The 16,290-nt window shown below is 38.4% G+C and overlaps 1 protein-coding gene across 1 annotated transcript in view; it reads right to left on the bottom strand.

Moving 5' to 3' along the window:
* LOC135201677 (calcium-activated chloride channel regulator 1-like) overlaps positions 1 to 16,290 on the bottom strand; it is a 63,670-nt gene that overhangs the window by 10,906 nt on the left and 36,474 nt on the right. Inside the window, exon 3 of the mRNA XM_064230801.1 lies at positions 5,576 to 5,873. Coding sequence (XP_064086871.1) covers positions 5,576 to 5,873 — 298 coding nt within the window. The remainder of the gene's footprint in view (positions 1 to 5,575; positions 5,874 to 16,290) is intronic.

Here is a 16,290-nt window from a genome sequence, read left to right as displayed (position 1 = left end):
ACGCGATCACGTCCTCTCGGTCATGACATGAGGCCAGAATATTATTTCTATTTTCTTCCGTTTCTTTCAGTCAAAGACATCCATAGCTATAACAGCAAATTCGAAAGACAGCAAATATTAATGAAGCTGATTGAAGTCATTGCTTTTGTGAAGAACTTGATGTCTTACATTATTTGTAAGAAAAATTAATTCTTTGGTATGCGTTGTATATAAGTCTTACTTCCCATCATGTATTTATATTCACTTAATTGTTGTTTGATCAAGGCAAAATTCATTCCTATTAGTTGCCATTTCCTTAAGAATCAAGGGGAGAATATTCAATAAAAGTTAAAAACTATTAAACTGACAACGTTTTTCTTAAATGCAAAGAAGCGAATCATTATGTCTAGAGAGAGAGAGAGAGAAGAGAGAGAGAGAGAGAGAGAGAGAGAGAGAGAGAGATGGGTGGGGTTAGCATCGGGGCTTACAATGTGGAGGGGAATGAGGAGGAAGGGGTGGGGGTAGATGAGTTCATAAGCCGCAAATCATTGAACGCTTGTGTACAAAAGGTGAGCGCTGCGAATCTTTCTTTCAACCCGATGAAAGATGATGAGCGCCGTAACTCATGAATGAGGAGGGGGCTGTTGGGGAAGGGGTGAGGATTGGCCTCTACCTTCCCTCCTGCCTCATCCCTCGTTTTTCACGTACCAGCCCCACAATGCATCTTCATTAGCAAATGATTAGCGATGGTTTGGAAATGTTCTTATAATACCGAAAAATTGTCAGGAAACAAATGAAAGGGCTTTTCGGAATTGTATGCATGTATTGAAACCGAGCCTATCTGCCTTGAAAACTTCAAAATGTACTTTCCATGTTTCCCTATTTGGACCGAGAGAGAGAGAGAGAGAGAGAGAGAGAGAGAAGAGAGAGATGAGTTAGAGATAGAGAGGAAGAAGAGACGAGAGAGAAGAAGAGAATACCACTTAACTACTGTGCGATACGCATAAAAAAACACAAAACTGAACGCTATTTATTCACTACATTGATAGCCGGTTAATGAGGAGGAAAATCAATCTCAAGACTTGAAAGGAGCGATCAAGTGTTGACTCTTGTCTCATTGCGGTATTTTTACATTCCAGCAGACGATCGAGGGCAAAATATAAATAAAGAGGAGACACATTCCAGCACTACTAAAGTTCATATGTTTTCTCCTCTTTCCAGGATCCACTTCACAGGACGTACAATTCATCGTTAGGGCCTTTGTTCCCTTCCAGAAAATAAACAGTGTGTGGGGACAGGTGGGCACTCTCCCTCTCCCCACCGTGACCGTCAACTAAAGTGTCCTTATCCACCAAACTTACTATTAAGAAATCCCCGTGAAAAGGGAGCTTCTATTGTCAACTTGATTAGGATATATGGCCAGCCCCTCTATTATAGCTGCTATCGCTCTCTCTCTCTCTCTCTCTCTCTCGTCGCAAATCTTTACGGCTTGTAGCCATGTTATTAGGCCTGGCGAAAGCGCATATTTTTTTCTTCAAGGGACTGTTGAAATACGCTAAAGAACATGAGAATGGATGAGATGAGAAGACGGTCGTCATGGTTCCAGTATATTGCCATCTCGGGATCTTACAATCTAAGTATACATAGATATCAATTGTAGGTTTTTCATTTAATCCCAAGGCAAATTTGAGGAAAAGAGGAAAGTCACTTAAAATAAATGAATAAGTACATAAATAAGGTATCAACATTAAATGGCAAAGAGGTCGCTGATAACTACTTGTAAAATCTAAAAAATAATCGTCAACGAAATCAAAGTTCATCAAAGCACCATGTGTCCCTCAATGAAGAGGAGGTGGCGCAGAGGACCTCCTCGGGCTGCCCATTCTTCCTGAGTCATCGCATTTCGTTGGCGTCCCTGAATTAATCAAGAGTCAATCAACATCGACGTCATTTCCGAGACGAATGCCTCCGCGTCTCTTAATCACACCTGCTCTTCCGACTTCTCTTTCGAGTTGTTTCGTGCTGGAGTATGTGCGCTCCCTTCAAACTCGGACACCTTTCACAATGGGATCCTCTTACATTTGATCAACTGAAAATCACTCCCGAAACGCGGTTTGGTGAGGTGCTTTTGTACCTATGATAAACGTGATTTACAACTACACTTTATTTTACCTGTGTTCCATAAAGATTCCCGAAATTAACACACACATACTAATATATATCTATCTATCTATCTATCTATATATATATATATATATATATATATATATATATATTATATATATATATACATATATATATATATATATATATATATATATATATATATATGTGTGTGTGTGTGTGTGTGAGTGTGTGTCTGTGTGTGTGTCTGTGTGCGCATGTGCGTGTGTGGGTGTGTGTGCATATGCGTGTGTGTGTATGTGTGTGTGTACGTCTGTACATGTGTGTGTTTCTGTTTCTGTTTTCTGAATGAAATATCCATGACAAACATTGAAAAGACCAAGACGCAATACCTCTCCAGAGTCATTTCTTTCATTTCTTTTTTTATCGAGTGCAGGAGTCAAACCTATCATTTGTATATTGCCACTGTTTTCTGATAGCATTTTTCAAAACTGTAATTCTTTATTTATTATAACTTTACATTTCCCTACATCCCCTAGCTACTGTTTTATTTTGGGAAAAATCATTCAATTACCTTGAGGTCTCATTAACTCGGTGATTGGTCTTTTTGTGTTTATAGTTCCACGGAACTATTGTTTCATGTTTAATTAATAATAATAATAATAATAATAATAATAATAATAATAATAATAATAATAATAATAATAATAATTACGAAACTAAGATACAAATTGCCAATATTCTTTTTAAAAAACAATCTCCACTGTGGTTTTAGGTAATGTTTTCCTTGTGGTCCTTCTCCTGTGGTATAGGTTTAGGACACGGGGAGTATTATGCCTACTGGACGAAAGGATTAAGATTGACCAAGTCGTAGATCTTGAATGTGCTACTTCTCTATATAAAGCATCGGCCCGGGGAAGTACAATTATACCCGGATTCCCATTACTCTTGGTGATTATAATCTATTCATGAATCCTTATTTAATCCACTCTAAACACCCTGGGCACTTCTTGGGAAATTATTTCAGAAACGATCTGTTGGCACAACAAGATTAGGAAAGGATAAGGCGTAAATCAACTGATACTGGATGGACTACAGGAAGCAGATTAAGGAAGCTTTAGAACTGGACTGAGGCCCTTTCCAATAATCTGTAGGAAGGAAGGTACGGTAGCGGGTATTATGGTGTTTGGCGTCCCGAAACAGAGTTAGAGGCGACAATGGAGCTCACTGGAAAGTCCTCATAGTCAAACCAGTTGGTATTCAGTAGTTATGTGGGGAGAGGGTGCTAGGGGTTGGAGGTGGGGTCCGTGTTTGGGCAGAAAGATGTCGTTGTTCAGCATCCAAGACTTTTACCTCTCTCGTCATTAATCTCGGACTTATCCCCGGAGGAACTAATGGTAATCCCCTGACAAAAGTGACTTCTGATGTGGCTTCCTTTAATTAAATCTCTCGCTCACTTCCTTCCCTTCCATTCGTCTTATTTCTTTTCATCGCATGTTCTTGCTTCTCCTCCAAAGGTAACTACCATTTTTCATCATAGTATGAAATTCTTCATCTCCTTCGCTGAATCATTATACAAATCGAAAGAGTGCGAGGGGAATAATGAAATGTATAGGACTTGATTTGCTGCTGCTCCGATAAAGATGTTTATTGGGTTACCTTTAGAGTTGGTATCTGAGTGATCCATACCACCTGTTTTGACAGTGTCAACCTGCTACTGCATATCTCATAAGTGGCACAGTACTACAAAACAATAGACAGAAAAATAATCTCAACATTTCCAACGTCTCATATTGAATACCTTGCACAATAAGATTTACTTAAACAACGAAATGAAAAAGAATTATTGTACCCATGGTCAAAAGTCTTAAGAATTTCACTTAAAAGAAATAAGTAATCTTGCTAAGGCTGGAATCACCCAGTGGTACGCTGTTGATTATTCATTCTTTTAATTTTGTCTGCGAGTGTTTTTTTGTCCCTTCAATCTCCTCTTGTCCAGTTATTGTTATCATATATTACTAACCATTTTTTTTAACAGTTTTCTCAGTTCTCTACTTCAGTGATGTAACGACAGTAACGTGGAATATAACCTGTAGGTGTCTCATGCTTGGCTTTGTCACCAAAGATTCTGAGCTTTGTTCGGTGATGTTCACGAGGCACCGATTGCAACAACTTGAAAGAATTTGGCATTGGCTGTTTTTCACCTTTTGAAGGACTTCACTAAAAATCCAAGTGATCGTTAAAACCGATAATCAATTTCTATCGTTCATTGACCCTATATCTTATGACATCTTTTCATAATCATTCGCCCTATGTACCAAAAGACCAGTGATTTTTTGAGTTAGTAAAAAGTAGATTACATTAAATTATTAAAATGAAAGGAGTAGTTTTTAAAGCATATACATACAAAGGAAGACACTTATATATATGCAAGCTAAAGAAACTTATCCCATATTGCACGAAATAAAGCAATAACACAATTGAATGTTATTTCCAAAAATGCATTCATACTAAAGAAAAATGATATCTCCGAGAAACAATAAAAAAACATCATTCTATTCATTTCCAGCTAAAACTGACAGCAACCAGGAAATGTTGCCTCGGATGCACATATGTAGTAGTAGTAGTAGTAGTAGTATGCCCGGGTAGGTAAGAACCTGAGACCAAGCCTGGGCACCGTCCTGCAGTAGTATTAAGGGAAGTGGGACGCGGTGTTATTTCACCAACATGACCCAACACTCGTCCCGAGCTTTCCTGGTATGTAATACGCTCCACTGCACTGGTTGCACAGCGGCCGACGCCGTTCGCCCTTTTCCAGCTCGCTCTTCTGGAATCTGCGACCCACGAGGGAAGTCACCGGTTCAAAGATTTTTATTTGGCGACATTAACTACCGAGAGACGCATTGAACTAAACATTCGGTTGACAATGTAAAGGAGCAGGGCTATTGCAAAAGGCAAGAGAATGAAAAGGTGGAATTTTCTCAACACTACTATCCGTAAACGAGAACGGGTGAAAATGATCTAAATTAATGAAATGACTATTCAGTGATATAGTTTTTAATAATAAACCCAAATAAAGAATCAGTTTTTCTCAGCTGTAGCAACCGTATATATATATATATATATATATATATATCTATATATATATTATATTATATAATATAATATATATATATATGATATATATATAGATATATATATATATATATATATGGTTGAAAAATGCGATTTGGAAACACTATTTTATCTAAATATTAGAGGTAGAATTTTAATTGTAGTTAACAACATTGAATAAAAAAAAAAGAAAAAGGAACTGTTAAAAGAATGCTCCAAGGTAAGATTTTCCCAACTTATATTTCCGGACCTAACCCATTCATTTTCTGAAGATAAACCTCTCTCTCTCTCTCTCTCTCTCTCTCTCTCTCTCTCTCTCTCTCTCTCTCTCAGACATTTACAAGAATAATTTTCCTACCATTGTTAAGAGTGTCGTTCACAAGCATCGATTCATGGCCCATTGAGATGTAATCTCCAGTCTTGCCGCAGCCTTTGGTATGCAAGGTCCAGGGTCTTGATCCGTGGCGTGGGTGCTTACCCAGGGTGACCCTCAGGTCAGACCGATCCCAGGTTTCGCTAATGGCTTCTTGCAGGTTCCATAAGGTTGGGCAGGAGGTCGGGCTCCAACTGGAAGGGACTAATACGCTCACACTTCGAAAACTGGCTCTCCCTCGAGTGGCTGCGAAGATCACGCTGGAGGCTGATCTTACCACCTCCTGAAATAATAATAATAATAATAATAATAATAATAATAATAATAATAATAATAATAATAATAATAATAATAATAATAGTAATGAGTCCCTCTCGTAAACACCTTCATTAAAAAAATCACGATTTCCTCAGCAGAGTTTAAACTATATTGAACTTCTTGTATATTCTAATGTGTTCTTTTTGTGCACAGTATATTTATATTAGGAAAATAAAAATATTCCGGAATGTCTGTACCATCCTTTTCAATAAATAAATACAGGACAATAATTACATCATCTTTCTTCTCCGAGAAAAAAGAATTGCTATAAAAATAAGGAGATTTTATATAAATAAAAAAAAAAAAAATTCTTCTTATATAATGCAAAATGCACAAATGCTGCTGTGTGTCCTTAAGAAAAAAAACTGTAAAAAAAAAAAAAAAAACACATGTTCTGGCCCTAAATCTACTGCAGGTACTAATAATAATAATAATGCCAGAAGACAAGTCATTATTGTCTTAAGTTTAAAATCTATAAAGATATATAATAATCGAGTCCTAACTTACCAATAGTTATACAGTAATATATATATATATATATATATATATATATATATATATATATATATATAGATATGTAATAATCTATATATATATATATATATATATATATATATATATATATATATATATATAATAGAGATTTCAGTAACCCGTAATAGGGCATTCTTGATGAATAAATATGCGAACATTCATACGTTCATACACAGGATCGGCATTAACATACAGTGAATACAGATGAGGACACATATAACTAAACTTGGGGGGTGCTCTCAGTCGCACTCAGAAAAAGAAGAAAAAGAAAGGAAAAGAGGCACAAAGCCTGAAAAGTCTGAAAAATCGAGCGGAATTCGAAACTGATTGCCACAATTACTCTTTGTCTCGTGCTGACTCCACCCAGCGATTCGGTCTGCCGTCAAGACATGAGAGATGGCGCTTATTGTTCCGGGGGCTTAATGGAGCGCTCGCCTCGATGCACAGTGACTTAACCTGTAACAGAATCATAACAGCTTACGGTGCGATGAACCTCCAAGAAGCTTCCCCCCCGCCATCTCCTGAAGCCTCCATGTTGCCAGCATATGAGAACTCGTCAGATTTACTCATTTCTCTGGTGTATGTACTTGCAATTTTAATTGTCTCAGTAATCTTATCCTTTTCTGTCTTATCTTTAAAAGCATAGTCCATGAAAAAATTCTCATGTTTTAGTATTTCCAGTGACCGGAAATTCTTAGAGGAATATCTAAACGTAAAATAGATACAATAACAAATATAAAAGTACAGTTATGCACACTTTGGAATTCCTGAAAAAAAGCAAGGAAGGAAATAGAAGTCTTCCGTTCGTGATCGACGCAGGGGCTACTTCAATGTCCCTCCAACACAGTCAATGGTTTTCTTTCTGGTTATTTCATGAGTGCATTAAGAGTAAAGTATCATGATACAGGTTTTTCGGATCCAAAGCTCTTTCCTTTGTCACAATGGCAAAGTTGCTCCTAATTACCAGTGTATATATCATAATTAAATGATGATTTTTTTGCATACTAAAAGTGAATGTATGTGAACATTGTCATGAAATGTATTTTCAGTTGGAACATTTTTCACTTTCTGTCCTGCTGCAGCGAAATCCTGCAGAAGGAAACGATCCCAACTGAAGAACTGCCGGGGATTCTGATTTGAGGCGGACATGTCAGGTGCATCTGGGCGCGTCGCATCTACGGATTCCCTCTGCTCCTTCTCTATTCTGATCTCCATTCGGCTCAGTAACATATTGTAGGGCATTTGTGAGGATTTCTTCTATCGTAATCGTTGAAAGAACTTTTAAATCTGAATAAAAAGCAGGAAAGGGATATATAATAAAAATACGAATTGATACGCTTCAGTTATTTACGTTCCCATAAGGCTCCCTGAAGTTCTAGATCATCTTTACTGGAAAGAACTGACGCGCAACTGACCTCCTTTGCTGATGTTGCAAAAAGGAAGGAAGATAATATAAGGAGCAAAGCTTGACGAGCTCTTGCACATATTCTTTGTTTGTGGATGTTTATTCAGGAGACAGATTAATCGAACTGATCAACTGATTTAAGTCTTTAAATCGGCGTCACAATTATGGTTATCTCTTTCCCCCCCATTTTAGCTACCGTTAATCAGATTTAATTTGACACTGGTACCAAAAGCAGAAGTTGCCATAAACTTCACCGAATGATTTTGTCAGGGTCGCGACCATAGTTGTTGACTCGTTGGTCGGTGTATGTAGTGCGGAATTATAATTACGTTATATGGAAAGAAAATGGCAATATATTTCTATTTCGAGTTTAATATTCAAGGTAGGCGATCCGTATTCGTCCTTTGTAAATATGTATGCATATGCAATATAAAAACACTGTATCGTGCTTCTAAGAAATCAATAGAGGGATCCACAGTAATATCCTTGTTTATCTAGATATAATATATTAATACAAAGCTTAAAGCTTTCGTCCATCCTCCTGTGGACTTGATCACTAAGCAAAAAAAAAAAAAAAAAAAAAAAAGAAAAAAAAAAAAATGATCAAGTCCACAGGAGGATGGACGAAAGCTTTAAGCTTTGTATTAATATATTATATCTAGATAAACAAGGATATTACTGTGGATCCCTCTATTGATGTATGCATATATGTATGTATGTATCTTCAATACTCATGTGCGATTAAAATCTGTGGACTGTGCGTTTCACGTTTACAAACATCAAGTTTGAAAGTTTAAAAATTAAGTAAAAAGGTTTAGGGACATTCAATGGAAATTCATTTTTCATTGAACTTCAGCTCTTAAATTAAGTGTAAGAGAGAAAACCAGGGGTGCGCTTGTAAGTGCACTTTTTCTTTCTCTCGGGGGTCCTCGTTGTTTGACTTGCTGCAAATTCCCGAGATGTACGATAGTGTTGCACCAGCCCTGGTTTATTTGCCCTGCCCCTAAGTTAAGTTAGGTTAGGTTAGGTTGAGTTGGTTTAAGTTAGTTGTAACTGGAAATAGAGGTAATTTGGGTGTGGGAAACATAATGAGATTATTTTCAAAAAGATTCTATGTTTAGTTTTTAAGATATGGCGTCCCGATTTCTCTGGAAAGTTTAGGTACTCGGTTGCAGTTCGGGAAAGAGCTGCCCGGGCTTGATGCTCCTTAAAAACCGCTGTGCCTCATTTGTGTGACCGGCGGTCAGTCGGCTGTTATCGGGGTGGGAAAGGCAGAGAAAATGACAGTTGAATTTAATCAAAATAAATTCGAGCACACAGGTGTGACGCACAGTATAATTATGTATGTTATGTGTGAGAATATTTTTTTTAGTTCGTAAACCTTGTGGCCTATTCATGAACAATGTCCACTCCACGTCTAAATTTTTTTGCCGTAAAAACTTCCCTGTGCATATCAACCGTAGACATTTAAACCTTTTATTGTTCTACAATCATTTAACCGACAGATTTTACACAGATGGCCGTATATCTCAATTAACCATCCTACGAAGAATGGTTACGAGCGGGAAGATTTATATTTTCAAAAAAGGCGGAAGATTCTGGGTATGGCCAGCTACCAAAATAAGCACTACTGCCATGTGAACCTCAAATATGGCTCGGCGTCTCGTGCGAGGCCAAGACAGGGAGAGGAATGCTCTTTAGAAATTGGTATTACAGAAAAAAAAAGAAGAAAGAATTACATAAACAACATCTCTCTCTCTCTCTCTCTCTCTCTCTCTCTGTTCGTCTCGAATGCGCACGGACGGACGGACGGACGCACACACACACGTAAACACGTAAACACCAAGTGTACACGGTAACTGGGAGCTAAATCGAGGGGAGGGCCAAGATTAGTTAGTGCTCTGTGCACGTGTGGTTTTAGGAGAGAGAGAGAGAGAGAGAGAGAGAGAGAGAGAGAGAGAGAGAGAGAGAGAGAGAGAGAGAGAGAATTCTCTTATTTTCATTTGGAGAAATTTGGGATTTAGGTTACGCAGTCACATTTACACACCTTTCGAAGAAATTTTAGTATCCCGTCGTTACATCTACCAATAAGTAAAACTCCGCTGCAAACATCCTGTTTTCACTTGTTAACTTCATTATTTTTCGAATGGTATAAAGATGATATTTTTTGTCGAGTAGAGCCACAAAACCATCAAAATGACTTAGTTGAATCATACTTCACATTGCAGTCTTGTGGAGCTTTCGTTCGTCACTTCTAGTATGTGGCAGTGATAGCAGAGCTTGTTCAAAAGCTGATTTCAAACGTCGTATTTACTTCTGTAAACATCACCATCATTAATCCTGCTGCTCTTGTTATTGAATCCAGTTCACCAGGGAGTAAACTTGAAAGCAAAGTTATGAGTGAAGGAAATAAAAGTAATCGTAATAATACCTCTCTATTTAAAATAAGAGAAGTAGTGGTTACAGTTGAAAATGAGTTGCTGCAAATGAAAGGAAATCTCCCAACGTGATGTCTGAGAATGAGAGAGGAATGGCTCAATGAATGAGTGACAAGTTTCTTAAATGGTTATTAAGGAGAAAGGGAGCGCCCGAACGCAACGTCTCCTTGACACTGGCAATGAACTCTATAATTTGTTCTGAGAGCTTATTACTACTGACTCTCTGATGGAAAAGCGAGGCTGGAATGCGTTCAAGAGCGGACGCATTTCGAAGGTAATTTGTAATGCACAAATTAAGACCCATGATGAAATGCCGGAGAAATCTATATTGCTCAATTGGTCGAAATTCAGATCCCAAATTACTATAAAATGATCTTATGTAATAATTGTGTAAGGATATAGTATTTTTTATGCATTGTGCATATGATTATACTTGTTTCGAAACGAAACAGATGAAGTGCAGGCTTTGGAGTGATTGGTAATGCACACACACACGCGCACACTGATGGCTACAATATGAAATTATCTGTATATCATAATGAACAGAATAGCTGAAACAAGCCTCTGCTCTCTAAGTGTGGGAGAGCGTCTGGAACTAAATTGGTAGACCAGTGATCGGAACTAAGGTTGAAACACTCACCTGCCAAGTTTATAAAAAAGAAAGGAAAAAAGTTAGAATTATTGAAGGCATATTTTATCGATAAAATTGAGACTAAATGATATAATTAGACTATTATATCGTACTTACATTTTCTCCCATGTACATATAATTAACCCATGAAGTAGAGTTCTGTGGAAATGAGCTGATTGTTTCAATGGGGTGGGGGGGGGGACACAAGCCTTATTAGAAAGTGATGATTTCACATTTGAATGGTTAGATCATGTGGCTCATTCCGCGCGGTTTCGTCATTCCTGGTGAGAACCCTTATATCGTTTCTTCCGATTTACTGTCAGTCTTGTGATGAAAACACTTACGAATAATACACATGTGGTTTGAGAAAACATTCTTGTTTCTTTAAGAAAAATAGTAATTGATGATGTATTTTCGGAGTCAATTAAGGAACAAAATGGACTAATCAGTGCAAATGAAAATAATAACATTGCTTCATGGATACCTCGACGAAAGAGGGAACGTAACAAATTTTAAAAAAATTCAACGATGGCAGATATATTCCCGTTTACCTTTTTCTTTTCTTTTGTAAACCGTGACTGATCCGCTTCAACTCAGCCCGTATCGTAACCCAGATAAGATATCATCGATGAAAAATCATCATACTCTCTCTAATCGATTGCGTAGGGTGGCATCAGCAACGCAGAGGGGGATGCCCGCCCGATGGAAGAGCAAAGACAAAGACGGCGATTCCACCCTTCAGCCTGCAAGGGAAGTCCACTTACCAGCCGCCTCTCCCGCTAAGAAAAAACGCGACGTGTTCCAATACCAGTGACCGAGCATAAATGCCTCTGTATTTGACCCGAGAGAGGAACAACTGCCACAACAAAATGTTCAGATGTAATCAACTTGAAAACTCTCGACGCAATACGAGTCTGAGCTCGACGTGCCCACTGAATTACATAATGTAGTTTCATTCCTGGGTGGGGCGGGGTTGGGGCCGGGGGGGGGGGGGGGCGACTACGAAAAATATCCTTTCGTAATGAAAAACTTCAAAATGGCAAAGACCTAAACTAGCCGAAATATTTGTGGTCATTAATTTCACATTTAAAAAGAAAGTATTACTTCTCTTTATATCGATGGCAAAAGACTTAAGTAAATTAAATTATTCATTGCTGAGGGCGAGAAACTGGATAAAATAGGAGAGAGAGAGAGAGAGAGAGAGAGAGAGAGAGGAGAGAGCGAGCTATCGCCAACAAGACCGTCTTTGACCTTTTCGTGCAGTCGGTCCATCGAGCGTTTTCATTCGGATTGCATCGATAAAATGGATTAGCTCTGGAAGCGCGAGTGAAGCATAGGTCAGACGGATCGCCTTATTCCGTAGACTGTCTATGATTTATTTCCTATCACTAATGGATGACGTGGTTAGTGGGTTTTCGGGGAGGTGGTTGGTTGGGAGGGGTGGGGGTAGGAGCTGTAGGGGACGGTGACGGATGTAAGGGAAGAATTGCCGCGGGTTCTTCACGGATATTATCGGTCGGTTCTGTTCTGGAGGAGCTACTTTTCTTGACTCGTCTCCGTTTTCGAAGCTTCAATCGAGTTTTTCGAGTAACGAATGATTTCTATTATTATTAATTATTGATAAGCGTGTGTTTAGGGAGCTCCTCTTCTGGGAATTATTCTTTGATTTGCTCTCAATTCCCCATCCCAACCTCCGGACTCCGAGAATAACAATCTTTTCCATCTTCTTAGTTAACGAACGCACCGAAGAGAACGAACACGGCAGAAAATGAGAAATGCAAAGCTGTCTGAAGAATCGGGAACAAGGCTGCAGCTCAGATCAAAGTCCAGACTCCCGATTTCACGGATGAGATCAGAGAGGAAGATATAATGTGAGGTGTTAAGAGACGGTGATTTACGACCTAATCAATATTCGGGTCATGATCTACATGGAAAGGTAAATAAGAACAAAGCGTTTTCGTTCCAGCCTTAGTCGTTACGTACTTCTCGGTTGTAAAAGGCACGGAAGACATTCTAAAACTTAGGAGTGTGTTGTAAGTCACAACTGCATAATCAGAAACGAGTGATTCATTACCCTCTTACAAGTTCTCTAAATCTTTAACCTAAAACAAAGCCAGTGGTTACTGGTGATTTCTTTGTTAGATCAAGCTGGCCTTATGCCAGCAAGTAGCCTTGTTCCTTGATTAAGAATTATAACAACCAATTGTCAAACTATATTTCTAAATATCATAAACATAGAACATTTCTATAGTGTTTTACAAATGCACTACAAGCCAAGAGGCAAAATCCGTAGAAGGATTTGGGAGAGAACAAACAGCTCCTGGACCTAGTTTATAACCTGTCATGTGAATGTCTGGATGGCCATCCATCATTCTAATGTCTGGCCCTTCATTGAATATCAGTAAACTATGATGAAATATGAGGCAAGTGAAACGAGCTTCCAGCGTCATGACCATAGGGTCGACTTTACCATTACAATCCAGATGGTTCAGCCAATAAAACAGATTTTTACCGGCTTGGAATCCTCGTTCTCTCTCTCTCTCTCTCTCTCTCTCTTTCTCACACACACACACACAATTACTTTATATTCTTATTTGGAAAGTTGTACAGCTGAAGTTGACGATTTATCCATGTAGAAATTCAGATGGCATTAAAAAATATGTTAACAAGAATATAAAATAGCATACGACAGATTAGGGAGGAAAATATATTGAATATCGTAGTATGTGAATACATTTAGTATTTCTAAAATGCTGTTGTATAACTTCATTCAACCACAAATGCTACGTGACGTGGTAATAGGGCCAAAATGATGCCAACAAAGAAATCTCTCTCACTGCAGGTCTACTTAGCGGCTCATGTTATGAAACTGAGATAGACCAAGGATCTTATTTCAAGTCGCATTAACTCTTAAGGCTGCTGCTTTTATATCCTAGTGGACGACTGTTTTTTTCATTATTGTTGTTACTATTAGCTTAATCAATGACAGCAACATGGGTGGCAGTAGGTGCTGGGTATTAAATGCTGGTGTGTCCACCTTTGCGGCATGTTTAGTTAAAAAAGTTAAGTATATCTTAGTTTTATCAGACCACTGAGCTGATTAACAGCTCTCTTATAGGGCTGGCCAGAAGGATTAGATATTTTTACGTGGCTAGGATCCAATTGGTCACCCAGCAACGGGACCTACAGTTTATTGTGGGATCCGAACCACACTATATCGAGAAATAAATTCCTCTGATTCCGCGTTGACCGAGCCGGGAATCGAACTTTGGACCACCGGATTGGCAGCCGAACGCGAATACCACTCGTCCAGCGAAGAATTGCGTTATGTTTAGTACAGGCCCCTTTCGGGTGACGTAAAAACATAAACAAAAGGCTGTAAATATCATAAAGGGACACAAAAGGCGGCATTTTTTGTCTTTATGATATCTGCAGTCTTCTGTCATTGTTTTTACGGTCATCCCCAAGGGCTTGAACTAAACACTCCGCAAAGGTGGATACATACTGGGTTATGATGGTGCTGGTGGTGAGCGTAAGAGTAGCAACAGAAATAGGTATAATATCTATTGAGCAATCGAACATAAATTGTTTTTGATACATCTGTGACCAAAATTATGAAAGCTGCTGAATTTTATCGAAGACGCATTATTTTGTTGAAGAAACTGAGTAACTAATTATTTCCGGTAATCATGAAATTAATAAGTCTGGTGTTAATCAGGAGATATCCCTCGACTTCAGCGTTTACGGATCTTGATTTTAAAAACATTTGACATTTTACTTCCAAGACTGCTTCTTTTCAGCTGGTCATCACATGTAATGTAATTTTGCCTTCAGAACTTTATTCAGCAGTCGACCCTCTGGCTTTTACTTACATCAAGCTGAAATGTGATGCTAATGCTGCTGTTCTTACTTTTACATTCAACCAATCAACGAGAGCATTCCGAAAGCAACCTCGCTATAGCCAAAAGAACAGGTTATTATAATCGCGACTATTCCGAATGACCTTGGTATCGTAAGTAATCTGTTTTTGTGCAATGTCCCCCTTATACCCAAAAGGCGTTCCACACAATCACGAACGCTGCAGACCAGAACATCAAAAAATAACTCTGTACTTACATACCCAAGATATCAGGAACAAAGAAATGAAGTAGAAGAAGAAGAAAAAGAAGAACAAGAAAAAATCACTGCACCGAAGGCTACCTGAGTAGCCGCCTTTCAGTGAAGTGGAGGAGAGCCATTTGATGCTTTGCAGACGAGCGAACCCGAGAGAGTGGATTTACTTACGCCACGGCTGTCCTTCAAGGTTGCGGATTCCTAATGGAAATGCGATGTACCCATAATGGGAAGGCCGTGTTCGGTTTTTCCTTCAGAAGCGCGACACAAAAGCGCTACCTATTATATGATAATAAGGGAATAGATACGCTTCGCTAAATGCGCCTTTCATGATAGAGCAGCGACTGGTAAGATCAGGTCTCCATATTCATGATGGACGAAATGAGTCTCCACATAATGGACTATTCAACATCAAAGATTATATTTTTCTAAATAAAATCAGCTACAAATGATTTATTTAGTTGATGCAAAACATCGGCTGTTTGTCGTAAACATTTTTGCAAAAACCAAACGAAAGTGAAGGCATAAAAGGCCACATGGCGTCGAGTCTTGGGAAGTTTCCAATATCTTATGAACGTCAGCGTGAAAACTCCTTTTTCTGAAGTGCAGAATTTATTGAACACAGTCGCCAGATTTGCTCTCCTGAAAGAGGGACTCCGCTCCGCTCGGCCACAACAGACAAGGATAAGGTCTGCCGTGTTTTTTTTCTTTACAGCACAAGATGCTTTCAGTTTATAGAAGGTTCTTTGATGGCAATGCAACAAAGCCCTTCTTTTGACTAACTCTCGCTCCCCCCCTCCCTCCTTTCACTCTCTCTCTCTCTCTCTCTCTCTCTCTCTCTCTCTCAGCGTGAGTGTAAGATACTTATAATTACACTGTATCCTTTTAACTGTATTTTAGTGTGAGTAAATGTAATGCGAGATATATTATCTAAAAAAGACGATTAAAAATGTTGTTACATAATTGTAATACAATAGGAAATTCAAGTATTGTTGAAATGAATATTAGATGTTCAATGACTCATGGAGGGATGATGTGCAAAGGACATTGAAATTTACGGATACAGAGCATATCGTCAAATATAAAGTCTGTTTGACGTGACCGACAGAGATTACACAAAAACATTCAGACTGTGTTAATCAGAAACATCATTGAACATGTTATTTCACATTAAACACAATCATTGTATAACTTTCAGAAACGCTCCTTATTGTTACGAATTTTGGTTGGATGGATGCAGAATGGAATCAGAGCTTTCAAC

The sequence above is a fragment of the Macrobrachium nipponense genome, chromosome 28, assembly GCF_015104395.2.
Source record: "Macrobrachium nipponense isolate FS-2020 chromosome 28, ASM1510439v2, whole genome shotgun sequence".
Classification (NCBI taxonomy): domain Eukaryota; kingdom Metazoa; phylum Arthropoda; class Malacostraca; order Decapoda; family Palaemonidae; genus Macrobrachium; species Macrobrachium nipponense.
The sequence above is the reverse complement of the archived record's forward strand: the minus strand, read 5'-3'. Positions and strand labels throughout refer to the sequence as shown.